The following is a 24,716-nucleotide window of genomic DNA, read 5'->3' on the forward strand; positions in this document are numbered from 1 at the left end:
ATGCAGATGGTCAGTGTTCATTTTTAGGTCTCTCCAGAGATATTTCACTGAGTTCACAGCAGGGTTGTCGTTGGGCCACTCAAAGACATTCACAGAGTTGCCACTCCAGTTTGTTTTTTGAGGGGGGACTTTATGCTTATGGTCATGTCCAGTTGAAAGGTGAAACTTTGATTCAGTCCTGAGTGCTTTGGAAAAAGCTTTCTTGAAGAATATGTCTCTATTTTAGCTGTTAACCATTCCCCGAAGCCCAACTAGTCCATACAGAAAACATCAACTCTACATGAATGTGGCATAAGCGTACCTTACCACTGGGATAGTATCAGGTATGATGAGCAGTAGTGATGGCTGGTTCACTTTAGAAAAGAACTATCTGGTTCTTGTTAGCACTATGTACTATGTTTTCTGGTAGTTGCTTAGTTTGGCCAGACAGCCAGCTCCAGGAAGACTCCCAGTTGTTCCAATCCTACAACAGTAACAGTATTCACTGTCGCCAAGCATTTGATTCCCAGATCATGTCCATTCAGTTAAATTTACCACATTACCACATTCAAGATTCACTGAATGGGTTTTTATATGGAAAAAATAATTTAAAAGAGCAAAATACTGCACCATAGGTTGAAGGCTGATGGTGATACATAAAAACCATGTACAGTGCAATGTAATATGTATTCCACACCACTTTGCAGTTCCCTTGCATATAAGCACATACAGTTTGTAATCACATATAAACACTAAATACACATTGCAGCAACTGAAAAAAACCCAGCAATGTTTTTCAGTCGTTTCTCCCCTTTGATGGAGGTAGTGCGCTGAATTGGCAGGAACTGTGACTGGGGTTTTTCTCGTTAATTTTACATGACATAATGAATGCTGAGGAGCAGGGAGCCTGGTGGTAAACACAAGTTTGAAGGCTGCAGGGGATACAAAACTGTTGATTATTACTGTGGAAAAAACTACAAAATGATATTTAGGCCAGCACTTTAGTGGCTAGGGAAAAACTTTTAGGAGCTGTTTCGTGGAAAACAGTGTGCACTGATGCAGCTTGTGTTTAGCTCTTAGGGTTATTTTCATTTTCTCTTCATTTTGCTGTGATTAGGTTTGGTATATTTAAATACTGTAGAAACAGCGAAATTCCATGTGGAAAAGTGTCTGAATTTTAATGGCAATTTACATCTTTCATTCAATATCTTCCCTCCTTGTTATCAAAGAGGTAGCCGAAAATCCTATGTGTCAGTTAAGTTAGTACGCAAGTCTGTAACTGACATGAAAAGATGTATGTCTGTGACCATGGCTATGGTCTCCTACATACACACAGAACTACGTTAGCTCAGATAAAATATGCAGCATATGTATTGAAACCATCCCGCTCATCACATTCAGAGGCTAATTTCCATCTCAGAGGTAACAGAATAATATAGTGAATGTACAAAAGATAGTTTAGCCTTTGGCTTGCCCTCAATTACTCTCTCTGATCGCTCGGCTTGATGAGTCAAAGAGGCCAAGCCCATTAAGCTGTCCTAAAGCTCTCTAACAGTATTCCATCAGCACTTTCACTGTGACTGAGACTGTTCTATCAGTGAGCCACAATTAGCAGAAACCTCACAGTATTATGAGCAATCCCTGTTTTTTTATATACAGGACAAGGCTTGAGTTAATTGCTGTGAGTAATTTATGTAGGTTCAGCCATCCAGGTAGCCATCTGCTTCAAATCACATGGCTGTAAGGCATCAATCTGCTGTGCTTCCGCTGGCAACAGTTGTAGATCAGAGACCACCAACTGAACCCTACTTTGTAAACAAGTACCATGCGACTATGTAATAGCAGAGATATATTTTATGCTCTTGGTTTTATGTTGTTTCTGTGCTGTTCTTTGTTGTCAACCCCATCTTTGACTCAACAATTTTGAATAGGGATTTTATAATAACAAAGTCGTTTTTAGTTAAAAAGTTAACTAACTTTTATATATTATATATATATATATATATATATATATATATATATATATATATATATATATATATATATATATATATATATTAATAACCACAGTGATGTGTCATCTCTCTCTTGGATCTTGTTCTAAGTCACGAGCATTTGGTCTCCATGAAAAATAAATTAGCTCAATAGGAAATGTCAGTCTAGAGCAGGCTTGCCCAACTCCAGGCCTCGATGGCCGGTGTCCTGCTGGTTTTAGATCTCAACTTGGGTCTACACACCTGAATCAAATGATTAGCTACCAGTTCTCTGGAGAACTTCAAGACATGTTGAGGAGGTAATTTAGCCATTTAAATCAGCTGTGATGGATCAAGGAACATCTAAAACCTGCAGGACACCGGTCCTCGAGGCCTGGGTTTGGACACCACTGGTCTAGAGTAACTATTCCATTCACTTTGATAGCATAGCACCCTAACTTTGCTAGGGAGTTACAAGAAAGTGGGTGTGACTATCTGCCTCCTTCTATAATCATCAGTTATATTTTTTTTCTGCCACAACTGCAACATTAAAGCACATTAGCACCAATAAGGGTTTTATTGAGGTGTGACTGTCACTAATAAGTAAGGCTGTACATACAGTAAGACTAACACTAAGTCTGAGAACACATGTTTTACATGCTTTACTTATACCCACACACACACACAAATACGGCATATAAATGTCAGTCTGTATTTAATCAAATCACAGCAAAGGTTGTGTGCATAGAAATGGCTTATATGAAAAAGACTGTTTTTTTTCTTTTGCGTAAAACAGTCTGTCAATGCTTTTAACATTAAAATTAATGTTATTCATATGTTATATGAAGGCATGCATACTGACATGAAATATTTGCTAATTCATGCTTTTATTAACTAAATAAATTACCTAATTTAAATCAGTGGTAAATTTTAATGTATTTTTACTTGATTTGATTTTGACTATGATGGAACATCATGCAAATGAAGTACCATTCCCAAGGAGTTTAAAGGCTATGCAAATTGAGTACATAATATTTCCCTTTATTGAATATTCTTCCTTATTTCCTTTTTTATATATATATTTATTGTCTACAATGTGCAGTTTTTGTGTGTCGGTTAATAACAGCTGAGATAAGACTGCTTTGCTTCCTCTGAAATTACTTAATAATTGACAGTGCAAATCTCTCTTCTGCAGCCATTCAGAAATTTTCCTTGTGATGTAATAGCCCTGCCATTTAATTTCTGTGGCATTAAAATTCACTTGGCACCTCTCCCAAGGTTGCAAGGTTATAAGATATTATACTGAGGATGTCAGTGGCAAGAAAGACCTAGGCTTTGAGCCTTTGAACGTGCCCTTTACTCTGCCCTCTTTCTTCATTCTATTCTTTTCAGGTTTCTTTCTGTTTTGCTCCTTCAAATTTCCTCCCTACCTTATGTCTTCATTTTTCTCATTATTTCATTTGCTTTAACCCCTTCCTTTGCCTCCCGCTGGACTCCTCTCCTGCTCCTCTCATCTCCACTCCTCTGTCCATTGAGCACCTGCTTTTAGAAGCAGTCTCCTGAACCCAAAGCCCATTTTACGGAGAGTAGTTTTTCACTCATGACGCTACGCTTAGAGAAATTAGTAAGTGACTGGCAGAAGACATCCATAAATTGAATTTCTCAAGAGGCACGACAGGGAGACGCACACAATCACACATAAGTGCACATACACGGAGACACGAAGTCATATTTTCTATTCAGGAAGAGGGGAAAAAATTGATGCACTAATGAGAGAGCAGTCAATTATGGGACGTTCCACTCTGAAGCTTTCTAGCATTTGATAACTGTCTGTAGGGGGGTGCGAAAAAGAGTATGTAGTGTTTCCTATTGTAGTGTTGAAATCTTGACTTTCTTATACATTTGATAATACTGAGTCGTTCCAAATATTGTCACAGCTTTTCATAGCTCATTGCTTCTTTTCATCATTTTGGAAATGATAGAATGACTTCTTTCACATTTTCTATTTGTGAATAAATGACTCATCATGACAAAAGTCCTACAGTTGCTTTCCCATTACTACACATAGACTGTACACCATGACACAGTATATTTTTTTACCTTCTTGAAACACAGCATTGTAGTCCTCCAGTGCTTTCTTTTGGTCATTTTAGTATCTTAAGTTCTTCAATTTTTCATTTTGCTGTAACTTGTAATGAATAGCAGATTTTCAGCCATGCTTCCTGCATGCCATTCCCTTTACATCCTACCTTTACATCCCAAGGCTTGTGATGAATAAGACATGACACTCTGGCAACCACATTTATCAAAGTGCAGTCCATGTGCTGTATGTACATCTTGTGTCATTTTGACATTAATGCGCGTTACGTTTGTTTGAGAGTGCTCTATAAGGTGCTCTGAGGACTTTTTTGGACAGTTAGGGGAAATTGCTAAGGGACAAACTGCAGCAGGTGGTCAGCAGATAAGCACTTTCCTTTCCTGGAGTGCATTCTTGGTTTTGTGTGAAATTACATATTGTGTTTGGCAATAGTTCTTGTCTCTTCTGAATATATTCTAGAGTTACATCCTTGGAATATTTGTTTAATAATTTACCTCTGAGCATATTGGCAGATTTCCAACCTGCCTCCTCCTGAAGCAGACACATACCTCTAAATGTAATGGGATTTGGAAACATAGCCTGAGAGCCAGCCGTGCACAGGTAGAAGAACGCTGGTGCTGGTCTTTCCAATGTGTATTGTAAGACGAGCTCTTTTGCCCCAACAGGGGGGTTGTGATAGTGTGCCAACAAGACTGCAGGGGATTATTGCTGTTGTTCCACATTCTGAACGGTTATAAGAAACAGAGTCCTTCTGTTTGTAGTAATACTGCAAATTAAAGCAAAGAATGACATTGAAATCAGGGAGAAATAGGTTCTGCTAATTCTTATCTAGAATTTAGACTAGAAGATCGACTGATGTATGGTGATGCATTTGCTTTGCTTCCAGCAATTGTTTTATCTTTGTTGGACTTTCTATTAACAGCGGTCTGAATCTTGAACTTCTTGTCAGTATAGCTGCATTACATTCATACAGTAATACATATTTTAAAATCATAAAAAATTAATCTTCTTGAAGCTTCTTGGGGAAATAAAAATGTTCCCAGGGGGGCAGACTAAAACAGAATTGTAACTATATATTAACATTGGTTATGTCTGGCCATGGCTTTAGAATAACAATAAAATAAAATGCTGTACTTTAAATCTATTTAAAACTCTGCTACTGCAAAATGTACATACTCTCTGAGTCTTATTTATCCATCTATTAATCATTTAATATGCAATATGGTAATAGGAGCATTTATAGCGCTCATTCATATGGATAAATGATCACCTGTGTCTTTTAAATAGTGATTTACAGACGTTTGGATTCATTTAGCGTATTCTAGATATCAGATTTTTGCCTTTGTTTGCTGATTGATGATTAACTTTTAACCCAAAGTCAGCTGTCACCTGAAGCATGCCGGTTTTAGTAGAAATACAGGTGCATTTCAATTATTGCTCTTAAAAAAGTATTTTGAATCAAAAGAGTAATTTATAAAGTGACACCTAATAAACTAATTGGATATAGTGTTGAATTTTAATTGCAAAAAACACCCAGTTGGTGGCTTGAAAAGAGAAGCAGAGAAACAAACCTCCCGCTGGCTTTCATGGCCGAGCAACATACATATATCCACCCATAGCTTCATGCATGGTGCCACTCATTCTGCCAAACTGTCAGGATAGCTGGATTTCCTTTGCATTTATAAGCTATCCACAGGACACAAAGTGCTGCCAGCCAGCTGCAGTCTGCTCTGTTTCCCATCTTCTCTTCCTTTTCTATGTCTCCCTCTCTGTCTTTCTCTCTCTGTGTGTTTCTCTCTGGAAAAAAAAAAAAAACACCAGGCAGGTGTGGCAGGAGAAGAGACAGATGGCAAGGATGACAGGAGAAACTTTTTGGGAGGAGGAGATGAAAATCAAAAGATGTGAAGAACTGGATGAATCCAGCAAACGCACACAGACATACCCTCATACATACTGTTTACTTTCTACTGTTTTATATGCTTTGTGTCAGGGACATAAACTACAATTATGTCGATGTATACACACACACCCAGTGCACACGCCTTGTATAATAAGTCTCTTTGATGCTTTGGCCTTGAAGCTGATAGGCATGCTGGAGAGTGTGACAGCTTATATCATCACGATGATGGAGATGTCATTGAGCGGTTGTGTTTTATGAGTGACCCGTGTGCTGTTGGACTGCCTGTGCTCTGTAGATTTATGCTCGCATACTGTATGCTGTGCAAGTATTAGACACAAAGCACGAAGGCACATTTAAACATGTAGAAGACATGCATGTAGAGTACATGTAAACCTGTCATATATCAGTGAAGTTTTGTAGAAGATAAAGAATGTTCAAAAAATACACACAGGAATAATATTGTGTGTATAGTTTTGTCCTACCCTTGTCCCCTCTTCAGTCAAGGCCCAGTGAAACCTCTGGACGGGCCATTGACTCCTGTACCTCATAAACGTACAGTATAGAGTAAAATCTGTATGTCCTCTAGCCTATTGCAGTCTTAGCACCAGCATTAAGTCTAATGGGCCTTGCGGATAAGCTCTAAAACAAGACAAGTGATGAAGGTTCATGGCTGTAAAAAAGGGGACAATAACCATTCACTGGCCAGGTGTGTTGTTGCTCATCAAGGATAATGTCACTGTTTTGTTTGACGTCTGCTTTCTCGCAAGGTCTTCTTTTCACGGTGTGTTTTAAATCGTGAGATTGAAAGAATCCTATTATGCTCTTCCTCCAATCTCCCACTTCTTTCATTTCACCATTAAAACAAGCTTTTATGCATCCCTTTGTTTCTGTTCCTTCTCAAAAATAGTTACAGCATTTTTTCCACTTCCAACTATCTGTAATTGTCAGTAGAAAATTGCCATTTTTTATGTAACAATGTTTTACTTTCTTTTCTTTTGTTTGTTTCTTGTATGGGTTCCAGGTTATTTTCTGCAAACACTGTTTCCACCAACCCAGCGTTCGTTTCAAGGCTGCATGCAAGCAATCTTGGTTGATGACCAACCTGCTGATCTACATGCTGTGGAGAAAGGCACTGTGGGAGCTTTTGAGAATGTCAGCCTGGACATGTGTGCAATCATAGACAGGTAAGAGTGGGTCAGGCATGGGCAGAGGACAAAAGCAATGATTGATATAAATCAACTGGTTTTAAATGGGAAGAATCATATGGTAGACAAGAGCGCCATGTGGAGTCTTTGAATTCCGATCCAGAGACTGCTTGTCAGATAAATGCGTATAGTTGATGGGGCAAAATTACAGTGCAAGGAGGTGTGTATTTTATCAGTGGAAAACAGTGAACAATCTTAATCAAACATCAAAAATGAGCCATGCAGTTCTGTTTTATTGCCAAGTATACCAGACATGGAAATTCTGCACAGCACTTCCCAATGTTGGCTCACTGTAAGCATTCATTAAACTTGTTGACATTTCAATTTATTTCGTTGTCATGGACTAGACAAACGCATTGGAATGGATTCGCCATACATGCAGTCACCCATGCCTTGAGCTCTATTCCAACATTTGTCTGCACTGAAACGGATGCCTGTGTACAAAACCATTTAAACTTTGAGGACAAGTTTAACCCCAGCAGTGTTAGTCACGTATTATTTAGTGATTTGTCTTCAGGTGAGGTTTGTCAATGACCTCCATCGATATCCTTGGTGAGCGAAGAACACACCAAGTACCCCTGCTTGATTGTGATCAATTTAGGTTCGCCACAAGTGGTCTGACTGGCTGGGAATCTTGAGTTCAGACGACTGCTTGGGCACACACTTACACAGGCAGACTCATCAGAAAATCCTGTTTATGTCAGTGTTGTCATTGGCATTTAGGCCACCTAGTTTACAACTCTAGTCACAAAATCCTTTTTGTGCTCTCCTCTCCTCTAATAATGAATGAAACGTATTGTATTTGTTCATAACGTGTATTCTTACAGTGTACCTGGAGGGGGTCAGGAGGAGGGGTTCTTTGAGGCAGAGTATGACACAGTGTGTGTCATACCTAATATGAATGATAATAATAATTTTGATTTGAAATGTCATCCAGTAAATAGCAAAATGCTTACAAAGTCAAAATTTGCATTTTGACTCTGTTTGACTCTGTTTTGCATTGTGCTGTGCAATCAAATGCCCAATTGAGAGGTGCTAATTGACTGAGTCAGCCAGAAGACTGCATTATTATGATGTTTTAATTTGATCAAATGTTACACACCAGTGTTACAATTTCACATCAACAGAATACTGAAGCTGTTTATTTTGAATTCTGTGCAACTGCTTCTATGTGACGTACACTATACTGTACGGAGGAACGATCACAAAGATGAGTGACCGAGAGTGTTACAGACCACTGGAAGTTGGCTTTCTGCTGCTGCATACTGAAAATGCAATAGCAGATGTGCTGACAGTTCTCCAGAAAAGTTCTGCATTCACAGGTGGAGAAAAAAAAACTGTCCATAGCCAAAAAACTTTATTTTGGACATGAACTAACACTGAAGTTTCCAAATTTAATGAAACTATCCTCCTCTCTGTGCTCCCAGTATTGCCCAAGTCTATTACTTCAAATGTTTTGTATAAGCCCTGCAGTACTTGAGGTGGGCCTTGTTCTGCCATGGAAGATGAATGGGTGCACTGTTACCATCTAACTAATCAGAATGTCTTTGAAGGCAGTTCAATAGCCCTGTCTGACCTCCCTTTGATCAATGCCGTTCCACTGTGAGATTGTGTTTAGGGTGAGATAGTGGAAAAAACAAAAACTACACACAACCTAACAGACACACTCTCAGGTGGACACATAGCTGTGCCCATGCAAATTCCCACAATGTCACTGTTGTTCTGTAATACTGCCGAGGCAATGAGTGCAGAGGCACATAAAACCACACACGCTCATAAATTTGCCGAAATGTCTTTGTTTTCAGGAAAAAAAAAAGAAAAATCTACAAAGCCAGCCGCATATATAGTTAGTATACTTGAGTGATCACAGCTTGCTGAGCATAATGTCTTTTGTGATTGTCAATTGCAACACTCTGTGAAAGGCCCTTTATCTGAACCTTGTTACACTGTAAAAACAAACTTTTAAAAATATACTCAATGAAATTGATGTAACAATTAGCACACAATTTGTTAGGTGTGCTCTACTCTATATTTGTACTCAAGTACGACTCAAATAGGTAAAATCTACCTAACCGTTACACCACTACGAACCTTTTTAAGAAATGACTAACATTACCTCTGGATTGGAAACGCCTAGATTAAGTAGGAACAGGGAAATGTCTTGAAAATTATCAGGAAAATTTAGCAGTATCATAACAAGAAGCCAGGCTGAAAGATGTAACTGGAATTGAATCATAGATTGTTTTTTTGTTTTTAGCGCTAATGCTAGTGTAGTCATCAACATACCCTCTGCACCATTGATGAAACTGCAATAATCTACTGTTGTGATGTACTTTATGTTTTAGTTTAGTATTAGATACATCCTGCAGACCTTAAAGTCAAGTGAGCAGGATTTGTATTCATCCCATTTTCATATATGCATGCATATATATATATATATATATATATATAAAAACACCCAGCACGCCCCTGCGGGCGGTTTATCCTTCAAGCTCGGGTCCTCTACCAGAGGCCTGGGAGCTTGAGGGTCCTGCACAGTATCTTAGCTGTTCCCAGGACTGCGCTCTTCTGGACAGAGATCTCCGATGTTGTTCCCGGGATCTGCTGGAGCCACTCGCCTAGCTTGGGAGTCACCGCACCTAGTGCTCCGATTACCACGGGGACCACCGTCACCTTCACCCTCCACATCCTCTCGAGCTCTTCTCTGAGCCCTTGGTATTTCTCCAGCTTCTCGTGTTCCTTCTTCCTGATATTGCTGTCATTCGAACCGCTACATCGATCACTACAGCCGTCTTCTTCTGTTTGTCTACCACCACTATGTCCGGTTGGTTAGCCACCATCATTTTGTCCGTCTGCATCTGGAAGTCCCACAGGATCTTAGCTCGGTCATTCTCCACCACCCTTGGGGGCATCTCCCATTTTGACCTCGGGACTTCCAGGTTATACTCGCACAGATGTTCCTGTACACTATGCCGCCACTTGGTTATGGCGCCCATGTATGCCTTGCCTGCTAGCATCTTGCACCCTGCTGTTATGTGCTGGATTGTCTCTGGGGCATCTTTACACAGCCTGCACCTGGGGTCTTGCCTGGTGTGATAGACCCCAGCCTCTATGGATCTTGTACTCAGAGCTTGTTCTTGTGCTGCCATGATTAGTGCCTCTGTGCTGTCTTTCAGTCCAGCTTTGTCCAGCCACTGGTAGGATTTCTGGATATCAGCCACCTCCTCTATCTGCCGGTGGTACATACCGTGCAGGGGCCTGTCCTTCCATGATGGTTCCTCGCCTTCCTCCTCTTTCTTGGGTTTCTGCTGCCTGAGGTATTCACTGAGCACGCTGTCAGTTGGGGCCATCTACGTGATGTATTCGTGGATGTTTCTTGTCTCATCCTGGACTGTGGTGCTGACACTCACCAGTCCCCGGCCCCCTTCCTTCCGCTTAGCATACAGCCTCAGGGTGCTGGACTTGGGGTGAAACCCTCCATGCATGGTAAGGAGCTATACATATACATATATATATCAAATTCAAATCAAATCAAATTCAAATTCAAATTCAAATTTTTATTTGTCACATACACAGTCATACACAGTACGATATGCAGTGAAATGCTTACACAACTGCTCGTGACCTAAGGAAAAAAGAAAGGGCTATGAATAAGACAGGAAATAAATATGAAAATTAAAAAGGGTAAATTTAACTAGGAAGGAATAAAATAAAATATATATATGAATTTGTTGAAAATAAAATAACTGTACAACACAAATTAGAATGAAGGGTAAATTTAGCTGGGAAGGAATAAGATAAAATATATATGAATTAAAGTTTAAAATAAAATAACTGTACAGCAAAATACACAATACACAGTATAGAAATATATAAGAATGTATGTATGTAAGAATGTATGTATATATATATATATGTATATATATATATATATATATATATGTTTGGGGCTGCACGGCATCAACGCGTTAGTGCAGTGCGAAATGCGTTGACAGAAGCATTTCAGGGATTTTGAGTCATTCTGCACTCCAGATGCGTTAATTGCATTAAAAAATTGTAATCACGTTGACCGTGATAGCAGATTAATTTGCGTTAACGTGCTAATATACTATGCTAACAAACATACACAGGTAAGATCTTTAGACTTTTAGTTGTTTCATTTGACATCCTCCGAAATTAGTTTTACAGTGTAGTTCATAGAAGCTACCATGTGCTGTGCAAACTAGTGTCACACTAGGAAGCTTGTTTTTCACAGCTTTTAAATTGTCACAGGGTCAATTTTGTACATAGCCAAATGCTTGTCAAATAATTTGTAGCCTAGCAGACAGGCAGGATTTTCATTTATTTTATTTATTTCATTTTTTTACAGCACATGCTGTCTCCCTCATTTTCTAAGTACACTGAGTCCAAATATACAAAGAAATCAAAAAGTGGGGACAATTACAATTGCCTCTGCTGTCGGTGAAGCTATCGTATGTTATGTGAACAAGGCCAAAGTTGTATGTCACTTTCATCGGTATTGTGTGCACAACAGCAGTAATCATCATGTCTAGCTCCAGAGGTGGAATATTTGTGCTGCTTAACTGCCCGACTCCCAGTGAGGCTGGAGAAGAACTCAGCATTTTAAAGGACCCCTGCAGCTTTTATGAGTCAGTGTTTGTTTGTCCTCCAGCTCGCTTTCCTGCTAACATCATTTTATTACATTCAAGTAAGCAGACTTAAAAATTCGAATCGCATAACTCGTACGTGACTGTGTGTGTGGAAAACCCCGCTTTAAGACTCCCGTGCCTCGGGATCCATCCCCACAGGCCTGCAGGCAGATCAAACCACAGAACTTTGATGTGCTTGGGATTTGGGTTGGTATTCAAATTTTAACAAGAAAAACTGTGATGTCTTAACTGCTGTGTGCTCAGTGCTGTGTTCACACTCTGTTTACTTCCATCTGTGAATATAGAGACTAAATTTTAACAATAACAATATGCTGTATGTTAAGAAACCTAAAATGGAACAGTGAGATTCAGCATCATTAGCAGGTCAGTCGCCTCGTGCACTCAATAATCAATGACGTTTTATTTTATTATAGGCAGACACACACTTCAGAAGTCACACATGGTCCGATTAAAACTGTGAGTTATTCCAGACTGTTTACAGTTAACCAAGGTCACCAGTAGCTCCTGCATTTTTTTCACTGACACCTGGGTGTCCGTGCCACAAGTATTACTGCTTTCTTTTTGTTCTTGTGAACACCTTGAATAGAAATGTTGACAGATTCATTGAACCTATAAAGCTAATAACGACATCACTGGTTGTGAAAAGAGTCCAAACAGGGAGAAAATATGTGGAAATTCAAAGAACGAAGGTTCTTTGCTGAGTTCTATTTTAAATCATTAGAAATTATCATCATACTGACTGAATGGTTTAGATCTTATCGCTGGTTTTGTCCTTTTGAATCAGCTTTTTTTTACAGCATAAATATTTAGTATCCTTTGCCTGCAAAGGTATGTGTGATAGTTTTCAAGGGCCTAAGGTCAGTGAAATCATAAAACTTACATTAATCTCAACTCATAGAATCAAATTCTTTTATTATTATATTATAAATCTTCTGTGTAGTCTCAGATGAATAGGGATGCCTTTCTGTCAGGCCTGTATTTCTTTAGATAGTAGCTAGCTATAGTAATGGACTTCAAAAGAAAATCTCAATGTGGTCACAGTTCATTTAACCTATAAGTAATCACCTTGGGCAAGTTTTTCTCTTTAAGATGAACATTGTTTTAATGTATTTCCTTTCCTTTTCAACGAGTTAGATATAGTGCACCTTAACATTGTTTATCACAAAATTTAGATACAGTATATACTGATCTCATCTGTTATAAAAAAGAAAAAGCACAGTAATATATATATAATATATAATATAAAAATTAATTAGAGTTGTTGTGGTAATGAGTCATGAACCAGTTTTTAATGAGATGTCTACATGGGCATACAGAAGTCACCAGCTTCCTATTGCAAGTTTGTCACATTAAATTGTTAATTCTTCATGTTACCATAAAAACCCAGAATATTCTGTTGTTCTATGAAAAGGAGCAAATTACCAAAACAAAAAGCAACGAAAATGTTTTGTTTGTTTGTTTTTTGTTTTTGTTTTTTAGAAAAGAATCCACTCCTCTCTTCACAACCTAGCACCATCTGACTCAGATGGTGCTGCTGTAAGAGATCTGTTTCCAAGTCAGAGACTCTAGTGTATTTGTCCCATTGCTCAGCTGCGAATTAGAATGTCTTCTTTTTTTTTCTTTTATAGTTAGGTTCAATTAAAGCTGGGAATAGAATTAAGTATCAGAATGGAATATCTTTTGTTTTGGAGAACAAAAATACTCTAGTGAGTTTGGGCCATTTTGAGAAAATATTTGATAAATGGTCTGGCACTCACATGGTGCTTTTCTACTCAGTTGAGCACTCAAAGCGCTTTCTGGCTCAAGCCCCGTTCAGCTAATCACAGAACCATTCATACAGCGGTTTTATCGATGGCACACACTTTCTAACATTCACACGCTGACTCACGGTTCAAAATGTTTATAGTTAGAAAAGCTTTTGTTGAAGCTTTTATTTTTTTCTGATCAATAAGCTTTTTACAGTCATAAATTGCATTAAGTAACACAATGTGCTGTTGGATGGGTGCTATCAAGGTATCATTAAAAATGTAAAAATAAATCTATAAAAATCGATGTGCTTTCCTTTTGAAAATAAGAACATTTCTGAGTGGCAGATATTGAATGGTAGTGTATTTCTTTATAAAGCAAGTTTTTAAAGCAACAAGTGTTGAAAACATTTCCTGTAAAAGTGCTATTGCTGTGGTCCTTTCTCTAGATGTATGCCCAATCATTGTGAGCATGGTGGTCGGTGTAAACAGACCTGGGACAGCTTCAGCTGTACTTGTGATGGAACTGGATACACTGGAGCAACGTGTCATACTTGTAAGTGTGTGTGTGGTGAGTTGTGTGTAGAGTTGTTTGTTCTATTCATTTTTTGTTTCTTTGTCTTCCCGTCAGTGGAACAACACTATAGGCCACTCTGCTCTGCCCGTGTGTGTGTGTGTGTGTGTGCATGTGTGCGTGTGTGTGTTTGATTTAGCCTTCCTCCATTCGACTTTGAGTGATTAAGCTGTTTGTTGTTTTTTTTTCCTGCTCAAAGCCACAATTCTCATTAGAGGGACAGATGAACTTTTGAAGTATTCATGGGATTCAGGCTTTTCTGACAACACTGTGTGTTTTGTTCCGACAGAGAAAAAGGAATACGACCCAAAAAGCCCCACAACACAAAGAGAACAGAGTCGGAGAGAGCAAAGCGGGGATTTTTTTTTTTTTTTTTTAATGCTTAACAATTTGAGAATGCCATCCCTCCTCCCATAAGCCTCAAAGATTGTTCTCTTTTAAGAGAAGGCGGGGAAGTAAAGTTCTGGAAATAAATCTAAAAGAGCAGATTTAATATAATGGAAGTGAGAGAAAGCCAGAGGAATAAAGTGAGTGAAAAAGACATTTTTCAAATTTAGGCACTGCAGAGTTGGTCTAAGTAGGTAATAATGAATAGATCATAAAAAATACAGACACAGATGAAGCAAGATGCACATCGAGAAATGTCTTTGTGCGACTGCATCTCTCTATATGTGTGAATCTGTGTCCAAAATTGCATCCCTATTTACTATACACTTACTGTATCACATACAGCTCTGAGTTTCTGGGGCTATATGGAAACACTATGTAACCACATGGTGCTCTGCGATGCATTGTGCTGCATATGTGCCAAAATAACAGCTGTTGGTGATGATACATGAAAGAAACAAATGAGGAAACAAGGTGCTGACTTCACGCATGCCCTCTGTAAAAATTTGTCAAGATTAGTTAGGACTAATAAGAGACAGCCTAAGGCAGTAGTAACCTAGAAATGAAGGTCTCTAGTTTCCGGCTATAAAGGTGTGAGGCAAATCTGGAGACCTGCCAGTAAAGTGTGGGGAGAGAGAGTGAATGAGCAACTCTTTTCACTTCCTTAAAGAGCCACATCTTTGTCATGGACCTCTAAATAGTTTCTCTGGTGGAGCTTGTCGGTGGCAAAGTTGATGAAATGGAATGGACGGGCATTTATATAGTGCTTTTTCAGTCTTACTGACCACTCAAAGTGCTTTAGAGCAACTGGCTCATTTAAGCATGCATTCATACAGTGCTTTATTCTACATTTAAGCACCTTATTAACCCAACATGCACAAAGAAGCTGAGGTACCTGCAGACAGCACACATGGGTACAGGGCAAACCTGATGACCACCAGATTTACACTTATAATTTGAGGTTAGCATCGAGGCAGCAGTGCTAACCTCTGGACTACGATGGCAGCGTAAATAAAGAGTGAAACAAAACAATGGTGTAATTTGACGCCATGAAATGATTTAAAACATGTCACCAATTAAAGACCCAGGAGTGTGCAGTAGTGTCCCATCCTTTCGTGATTAGGTACTTAATAGTCAATTAATGGAAGAATAAATATGTTTTAACCATATTCTGAGATAAAAACAATAACTGAATGGTTAATAATTAACAAAAAGAGGATACAGTTTTGAAAACTGCATTTTAGTTCATGACAATTAAATACTCTGACTATATTTTTTTGTCATTAAAAAATAAGCACAGTGGTTACCAGCATTTACAGCTTTTATTTTAATATTGTATTGCCATAAGCTCCTTTCCAAATCCCCCTAGTATTCCACTCTGATGGTAAATATTTGCAGACATAATTTTTGTATTGACTTACTAAATATTCTAATTAAGTTCCCTCTGGAGAAATTTCTCTGAATTTCTCTGTTCCACATTGAATCTTTCTGTTGTGGTACATAACACTGAAGTAGTCCTAGGAGAAAAGCTGGCTATTAAACTACCATTGTATTACAGCCTTTGACCAATGGCTTTGAGCCAGAACAGAAACCTCAACCTCAACAATTCTCTTGATCCTTTGAGATTCCTCAGTACGGTTACATCCTCCCAACACTGGTTTTGGTTAACAAAAAAAGAGTCTCCTCTTATCAGAAAACCACCCTGCAAAACTCTGAGATCAATTAAGTAGTTGGAGAACATATAGAAAAGAAAAGGCTGAAAAATAAAGAAACTGCAGACAGAAATAAGGAGGTGATAGTAGGCAAACTAAGAAAGAACTATGAACAAATTGCAGGCTCTTTTTCTTTTTAAACTCATTGTTAAGCCTGTGAGGAGTCACACTTCAATCAAGAAAGTTTCACTTCAAGTCACGCTCGCAGTTCGCTTTGATGTGTAATTCTTCCTGCTGTCCCTGTCTGTCAGTGTGTACGTCAACACAAACACAACATCAATATGTTGTCAGCTAGATTGCTCGAGTGTTAGGGAGAAGACGCCGCTCCTTGACAGGCACTGAATAGAGACAATGCGGTGAGAGAGGCAACCATATGAAATTGCCTTTTGGACGAAGGGGAAAATAAAAATAGGGGAAAAAAAGAAAGAAAGCAGCTTTGGAAACTGAGTTGCTATTTTAGGTCCATCGTGGATTCGGAAACTTCAGTTGCTGAATTAGATAACAAAACAGAAATGTTACTCTAGCATTTGTCTATAGTATATTTTTGAGTGGCTCACTGTAGCCTCTTCTCTCGCACCAGCCTCAGGGCAAAAAAAAAAAAAAGAAGAAAAGAAAAAACTGTCAATCTATGAACGCTTTTCTGTTTACGGGGAATCAACTGCTGATTTTGCTGGAAAGCCAGACCTTAACACTGCCACCACCCACGGCCATTTTTTATTTTTTTTTTATTTTTTATTTTTTTTGCCTCATTGGTTAGGATTTATAAATAGGAAAAAAAGTGTTTCTCATCTGTCATCCATTCAACAGTTGTGCTCCTTTAAATATGGATGTTCTCCAGTGTCAGTGTATATCTCAACATGACGTGGTGTCACACTGAGTAGGTGTCAAACACAGACTTGTATTGTAAGCCTAATTTTGGGGAGGGTGTATAGTGCGCTGGATTTTCTTGTGTTTTTCCTTTAATACCCATCCTCCTTCACCTGCTCATGTTTGCTCTCATTTTTCTTCACCCTTGCTCTGCTCCAGCGATCTATGAGCCTTCGTGTGAGGCCTACAAGCATTTGGGCAAGTCCTCCGATGCCTACTGGATCGACCCCGATGGCAGCGGACCTCTTGGCCCCTTCAAAGTTAACTGCAACATGACAGGTGTGTGTCTCCAGTGTGTGTTTGCGTGTGTGCCTTCCATACTGTCTAGCCCCAGTGACCTATGAAAGGAAATAAACTCTGCAGCCCTTCGCGTTCTTAACCTCAGAAGACAGCAGCCTTAACCTGTTATATCTGTGGTTTCCATGGCAACATATTCACAGTAACTGACATTTACTTCTGAAGCAGCAGCAAACACACATACTGAGATGCACATGCACATCAAAACACACGCCACAAACATATACGAAACGAAGCTGTTATGCAACTCTAGGAGTGCTCTAAGGGTCTGACTGACACTTCTTCTGTCACACACACACCTGCACACTTCCATGAACACACACACAGTGGAATAAGTAGATAGTCTGGAACAGCAGAGCATGCAGGCAGAGCAAAGGCGAGACTTTTAATGAAATGTCACTGCACTCCACTGGCTGGCCCCTTAGTCACGCTGAATAGCGCACTCACACACACCTCTGAAATGTTAAGAGTTTCACGCTCTCTCTCTCTCTCTCCCGCACACACACACACCTCAGAAACCTGAACCGCACACACACACACACACACACATTCCCTGACTGACAGTGTGAATGAACAAGGAGCTGTGTGAGTGACTGGTTCGTACTATAACAGGACAGAAGTGTCTATTAAACCCCGGAGTCTCATAGCTGTAACTTAGATTACACGGAAAGAACTTCACTGCCATGACAGCTAAACTGCCGCTTTGTCTGTGCACTCATGTGTTGCTATGTCTGCATGTGCGAATCGATTGCATGTGTAAAATTAAATGAACGATGTAATAAGTCTTCTAGCTTTAAATTGCGCTATGGCTTGTTTTCATTTTGAATGTGTTTTGTCTTTTTTCATAGAGGACAAAGTATGGACCACAGTGATGAACAACCTGCCTCCCAAAACCATAGTCACAGGCTCCAGCAGAAACAGACGGACCGTGTTACAGGTCAACTACAGTGCCTCAATGGACCAGGTAATGCACTTGAACACGTTATGCATAGAAAGTGTTTTGTCTGCAAATAAGGCAAAAGTAGTATTATACTTAGGTTTAGAAGCCAAAAAATGTTTTTTAAAAAAATGAAAAGGAATATATTATGAGGTGGGGAAAAAAGGGGTTTGATTTGTTTGAATTGTAGCCCTCAGGCTCTGGGCTTCTCCCTTAGTACATGTTATGAACGATGAGAACCGTGAGGATTTTTTACTGACTACTGCTAACATCTGTTTTGTTTTAGATGATTTTATCCCACCCTTTAAAAGCAAGCCTAATATGGTGATGGCACACTTTACTCTGCTGTTGCTGACAGGACCATAGGGTTTCATTTTTGGGCTGTTTTCCCTGAGATCTCTGCTTTTGAGAAAGCAGCTGCATTTTCTTCAGTGTTAGCAGTCTTCGTATTGTTTGCTGAAAAAAAGGCCTTTATTTTTCCTTGTACGGCTAAGTCACATGGACTTGAATTAGCATTAGCATTATGCATGCAGTGTGTGAATTAAAAAGTAGTGAAGCAGTTATAAAACCCATGTCTCTTTTCCCATGGCACAAAACTGTATTTATTAAATGAATATGTGCCGAATAGTTCAATCATTGCAACTAATCATTTATCATTTTCTTGGCGAATACTGAATGTGCTTGTGGAGCTGTGCCTCGAGTTGTATGTAAATTGAAGTTTTCCCAGAGCTAATGTGTTCCCCAGCCTCTGTAATTTCTGGTTAAGTAAACATACAGACAGAGCATGAATTTGGGATAGCTTGAGTTTTTACATATCAGTAGATACAGTGATTAGTGCATGATAATTGAAAACTAAAAGGACACTTCATTGGTTATACTGTCCTAGTGTCACATTCGACCCCCATTTTCCTTAAAAACTGTCTTAATTTCTTCATGTCATAGATTTAACAAGTTGCTGGAAACATTCCCCAGAGATTTTGGTCCATATCGACATGATAGCATCACAAAGCTGCTGCATTTTGGCTGCACATCCATGATGTGAATTTCCCTTTCAATCACACCCCCAAGGTGCTCTATTGTACTGAGATCTGGTAACTGTGGAGGCCATTTGACCACAGTGAACCAGACACCAGAATGAGATGATTTGAGCTATGTAACATAGTGTGTTTTACTGTTAGAAGCAGCCATCAGAAGACACTGTGGTCATAAATAAATAGGCATGGCCAGCAACAATACTCAGATAGGCACTTAGACACTGCAGCACTTAGGCAACCATACGTACTTAAGACCCCAAAACGAGACAAGAAAACACACATCATCATACCACTACTAGCCTAAGTGCGAGGCAGTTGCTTTTATGTCGTTCATGCCGGCACTACTGTCAAAATTTCTGTCACAGCAGAAATTCAGAATCATCACAGCAGGCAATGTTTTCCCAGCTTTCTTTTGTCCAACTCCTGAGCCCATGAGAATTGTAGCCTCAGTTTCCAGTTCCTGGATTGACAGCAGTGATACACAGTGTGGTCTTCTGCTGCTACTTCAAAGATGACCTCTGCCAACAACAAGGCGAACTGCCGCTCACTTTGAACTTCAGCAGGCCGTCTTGATCATGTCATACCTAAATGCACTGAGTTGCTGCCATGTGATTGGCTGATTAGATGTTTGCATTAGCCAGCAGTTAAACAGATCCACCTAATGAAATGAAATGAAATTTCTGCATGGTTCTTGTAATGATCTCACACACACAGGATGGTCTTTCACTACAGTAACATTTCAATCATTTCTTAGCTCGGAGTATCAAATACATTTTTTCAAAGCTGCACCCAACTTGTTACTTTTGGACAGTCAAAGGACTGGGTTAGTATCATATCAGTGTGCCAGGTTAATACTGTGAAGGGTCATACTTTAAATGAAGCCAAAATGTCTTCTAAAACTTTTTTGGTTCCTAAACAAACCGAAGCAAAAAGTGAAAGTGAAAACAAAGTCACACAAACACACTGAGCCCCAAAATGGGAGACAAACCACGGTCTTCTGACTGACAGAGCTGTTACTTCCAACCTCCAAATGCGGATTTTGTTCCTCTTTAAGAGGATTGTTATCGCTCGGCCTCTGCTGTTCCTGCAGCTGGTGCTTCAAAGCACTGACAGCAGAGGTCCTGGGTTTAGAACACAGTGAGCATTTATGCTGCAGCACAGTTTTTCTTCTGTTTTGACAAAGTTACTAAGTTTGTGATCGCAGTATAATACAGCCAGAGCTACAGCACTTCACGTATTCAGCCAGTCTTTCAAACACACTGCGATATACTAACATAACAAGTGTCCATCATCATCCCCTCATCACCTGCCTGCTGTGCTTCACCCACACACAGTTCAGACTACCTAAATCTGTTCTCACACTCAAGAGTCAATATCTTAATCTTTCTGGTGAGTGATTATAGATTGCAGTTGTCACTCACAGTCAAAAGAAAACTGTGTGTGTGAAGTTTAAAGGCACCCCAATGTGAAGTGACTGTAGGATGTGCAGGATGACTATGACATTACATGGTTTGAGAAGCATATCCATCAAATTACGTTCTTTCATAATTCGTAGGGGCCGCTTATTCCATTTTCAGCTTCTCGGAGTCACAGAAGGCAAAAATTAAAACAACTTTAGAGTGCGCTTTCTTTCGTTTCACAGCTCAATAATTTGTTCTTACATAAAACGGGCCTGTCTGGTCGAAGAACATAAAATGAAAATACATATCCCTGCTTGTGTTTTCAGGTGACAGCCATCACCACCAGTGCAGAATACTGTGAGCAGCAAATCGCCTACAGCTGTCGCATGTCCAGACTCCTCAACACTCCAGGTAAAGGCTGAGGATGGCATCTTTATTCACCGCTGACTCAAACACGGGTAGACAGTGCTGACACAGATAGGTTTGGTTTTCACCACATAGTCAACCTTTGATGGAAAATTCATAACATATAAAAACACGTCTGCTTCTGTCTGAGAATTCTGCATAAGGGAGACTGAAGATTGTTCTATGAGGGATCTTTATGAGTGTTAAAATCATGGGGATTTAATGACATGGCCTTTGGTAGGTCTCATTATAGACCTGTTACAGATTTTCTACTAATATCACCAAATCAGAAATTACAAATATATTTTAAAAAATGGTTTACTGCCCCACAGGCTGAATCCCAGACATTTGCAGTATTTATGCCAAGGAGCTTTAAAGCTTTTCTGGTGGCTGGTTGCTGTCCAGCACCATGGCAAGATACCCTTCATTGGCTTTCCCATGTGTATGTTTGAACCGTTGCCTGCATCCTTGTTTTTAGCCACCAACAGAACTACACACGATACAACTGCAGCAGACCTCTGAAAATGAGTTGTGTTTTGGCTTTGCTCATTCGGACTAGATTAACTTGGATTACACACATTTGCATTAGATTTGTTTGGACTGAGTCAGTTTGGCTGTGGTTTGCCTGAGCAAGGCCTGGTAGGGTTTTGTGTCAGTTTGGTTTATATTAGTTAGGCTGGCGGTTGTTTAAGGTTTGTCGTGGATTAGATACATTTGATTTGTGTTATGGTTCGGTTTAGCCATGTGTGAATGGCTTAAACAGCTAAAACGCCTCTACGCACCAAAAGGAGGGCTCACAGCTGTGCAGCTGCCTCTGGTGGTGACAGAGGCACGCTTGTGTTTAGTTTAATATCTCACTGGGTTTGTGTGTTTGTCTGTGTGTGTGTGCATGCTCATGCATGTGTGTGGGTGTGCATAGTATTGTTCACAGAGCATTTGTTTTTGTTTTATTTTTTTTACTACGAGAATTACAAGCTTCCTGTCGCTGCGGAACAGCTTTCTATTTAGAATTTCCCTCTGTTTCCCAACACACACTCATGCATACACACACACACAAGTGCCACACACACATTTATATTTGCGCACCGTGACCCACCTTAGGGAATAGCTTCATAAAGACAAGACACACCTAGCAATTAAAGTGAGACGAGACAGAAAGAGACTGAGATAGGAGTAGAGGATGGCGAGTTCATTTGATGTGTGTGTGTGTTGATGCGTATATTTGTGTCCATGGTCCTTGATTGACTGAGTGGGAATAAAGCAAAAGGTGGTTAGTAATAGTTGGGTATTAGTGCAGCAGACCAAAACTTTGCAATTAACTTCCACTCCTCTCTGAGATTGCACCTCCATCTACAAACATAGTATCCGCATACTCACGCATACAAAAACCCATGCTTTGTTAATATTCCTCTTTTTCTTTTTAACTCTCAAGCTCTCTGTGGCGTGTACACACATACCCTGCCACAACCACACACAGACAGCCAGTAACTAGTTTACTCCTAATTCAGTACCTTGCAAGTTAGGGGAAATCCAATTACTAGTCTAGAATGACAGAGAAAGCAGGACCAGGAAAAATCATTTACCCAAAAATATGCTTCATAAATTAGCTGTCAACTTTCATCAAATTACACTGTCAACAGCATTTCCACTGTGAACCACAAGCACACAGGCACGCGTCACTATACACACTTGCTACTCTTCCACTTCCACTTTTTTCCCATCCAGATCTCATCTATTAGACTAGGGCTGGCATTTTGGAGCTAAACGAACCGTTAAATGGGAATTATATTCTGCCACCAGTGACACCCTTAATTTGAATCCTTGGCAGTAATTGTTCTAATTGCCTGACCCCTTTCTCACCTCCTGCACCTATTCTGTCCTTTTTATCATTTTTTATCACCTCTCTCTCTCTCTCTCACTCAAACATCCACAAACTCCTTCTCGCTCTCGAACGCTCACTCGATGGCACGATTGGGAGATACAATAATGGGGGACCTCGATGCTGATGTGTACAGTAACACACAAAGAAACACGCGCACACAAGTACATAGAGAAAAGCAATATTTTCCTTCTCTTTCCTTCGGTCCTCCTTCAATGTCATTTTCCCTCTCCCCACTGCTCCCTATAATCTTCTGCATGCACATTTATCAATTTCTAGCTATCTATTCTCTCCTCTTCCTTCACTCTTATCTCCCCTATTCTCTCATTGTTCTCCCCCTCCTCCAATTTAACATCTCAAGTCTCCGTTTTTGCCTCTTTCTCATTCTTCACCTCCGCTTTTACCTCACGGTATTGTCTCCCTCTCTCTTTAAAACCACTTTTCCTCTCATCCCACCTCTCTGCCCTGGTCTTCTCACTCACGCCGTTGAACACTTTTTCCATTAGTGTTAGAATCACAGCTTTTAGATAAGAATTAGCACCCTTCACTAATGATTTAGTATCATCAGTACTCCCTTCACTGCAAACAATCTGTAAACAAGCGATAGAGCAAGGCTCGCACAAACAAGCCTTTGTTTAGATGCAAACATGGATAAAAACACACATCCGTAATTCCCTCTGATACACACTCTCACACCTACAAAGGAGTTTAGATAAAGCGTTTTTGCTGAAGTTGTTGCTGCACAGCTGTCCTTAACTTACAAAGCATTTTCATTCCCCTGTTTTTCTAGTGCCTTTGCTCCTTCATCAGCTTGTTTGTGTCCTTGAAGTAACCCATTACAGTTCCCGGCAAATCTTACATTTTGTATATTTAGTATTAGATTACCTGTTTATTGTCATCTACACCCATTGGCTCAAACATCTGATAAGAACAATTGCCAAACAATTCATTGTAAATCAGACCGAATGTGGCGTCTTTTTTTAAGATAAGTACAAATGTTTGCAGTTTTCTTCCTTTCTGTAATATCTGCAAGGGCAACCACAGTTAAGATAAGGTTAAGGTTATCGTGAGTGTTTGTGTTTTTCTTTTTCCCTTTTTTTGATTGAGACCTCCGTTTTATGAGGTTTCGGGGATGTCTAAAGGGCCAGGCCTTTGTGGAGCATGATGGCTTGCCCATGTTCCGCTGTGCCTATTTGGAGACCTCAAGGACAGCCTGACTGCTTATCTGTTACTTCAGGAGATTCCCTGAACTATACCCTGAATTTCCTTATTATTTGAAAGGAAGAGAGGACGTGGCAGGGAGGTGTAAACACATTTCTCTGTGGTTGGATACACTCAGGATGACCATACTTCTGTAACATTTGTACTAATCTCTCTTCTTGAAATCAAGCATTTCCTGGATAAATGTAGCAATATTTTATACTTTGCAGAAATGACCTCTTGGGAGATATTTTCGCATAAAAATGCATGATCAAGCATATGATCAAAGTATGATTATTCAGTTAAAGCACTTGCTTGAGATTTTTTTTTAATAAAAGAAAAACTTACCACACTTCAAAAGGTAAGCTCTGAAGAATTTATAGGTCTAGCAACATCTGAGTGATGCAAGCCAAAATAAATGCCTTGACAAAGCAATAATATTTCTCCATATAAC

At 39.5% G+C, this 24,716-nt stretch overlaps 1 protein-coding gene across 1 annotated transcript in view; it reads left to right on the forward strand.

Annotated features, from left to right (window-relative positions):
- Nucleotides 1–24,716, forward strand: part of cntnap2a (contactin associated protein 2a) — a 359,863-nt gene that overhangs the window by 218,625 nt on the left and 116,522 nt on the right. The window contains exons 11-15 of the mRNA XM_039617641.1: nucleotides 6,972–7,134; nucleotides 14,020–14,126; nucleotides 17,270–17,389; nucleotides 18,256–18,371; nucleotides 21,105–21,189. Coding sequence (XP_039473575.1) covers nucleotides 6,972–7,134; nucleotides 14,020–14,126; nucleotides 17,270–17,389; nucleotides 18,256–18,371; nucleotides 21,105–21,189 — 591 coding nt within the window. The remainder of the gene's footprint in view (nucleotides 1–6,971; nucleotides 7,135–14,019; nucleotides 14,127–17,269; nucleotides 17,390–18,255; nucleotides 18,372–21,104; nucleotides 21,190–24,716) is intronic.

This window comes from Oreochromis aureus, linkage group 9 (assembly GCF_013358895.1).
Source record: "Oreochromis aureus strain Israel breed Guangdong linkage group 9, ZZ_aureus, whole genome shotgun sequence".
NCBI lineage: Eukaryota > Metazoa > Chordata > Actinopteri > Cichliformes > Cichlidae > Oreochromis > Oreochromis aureus.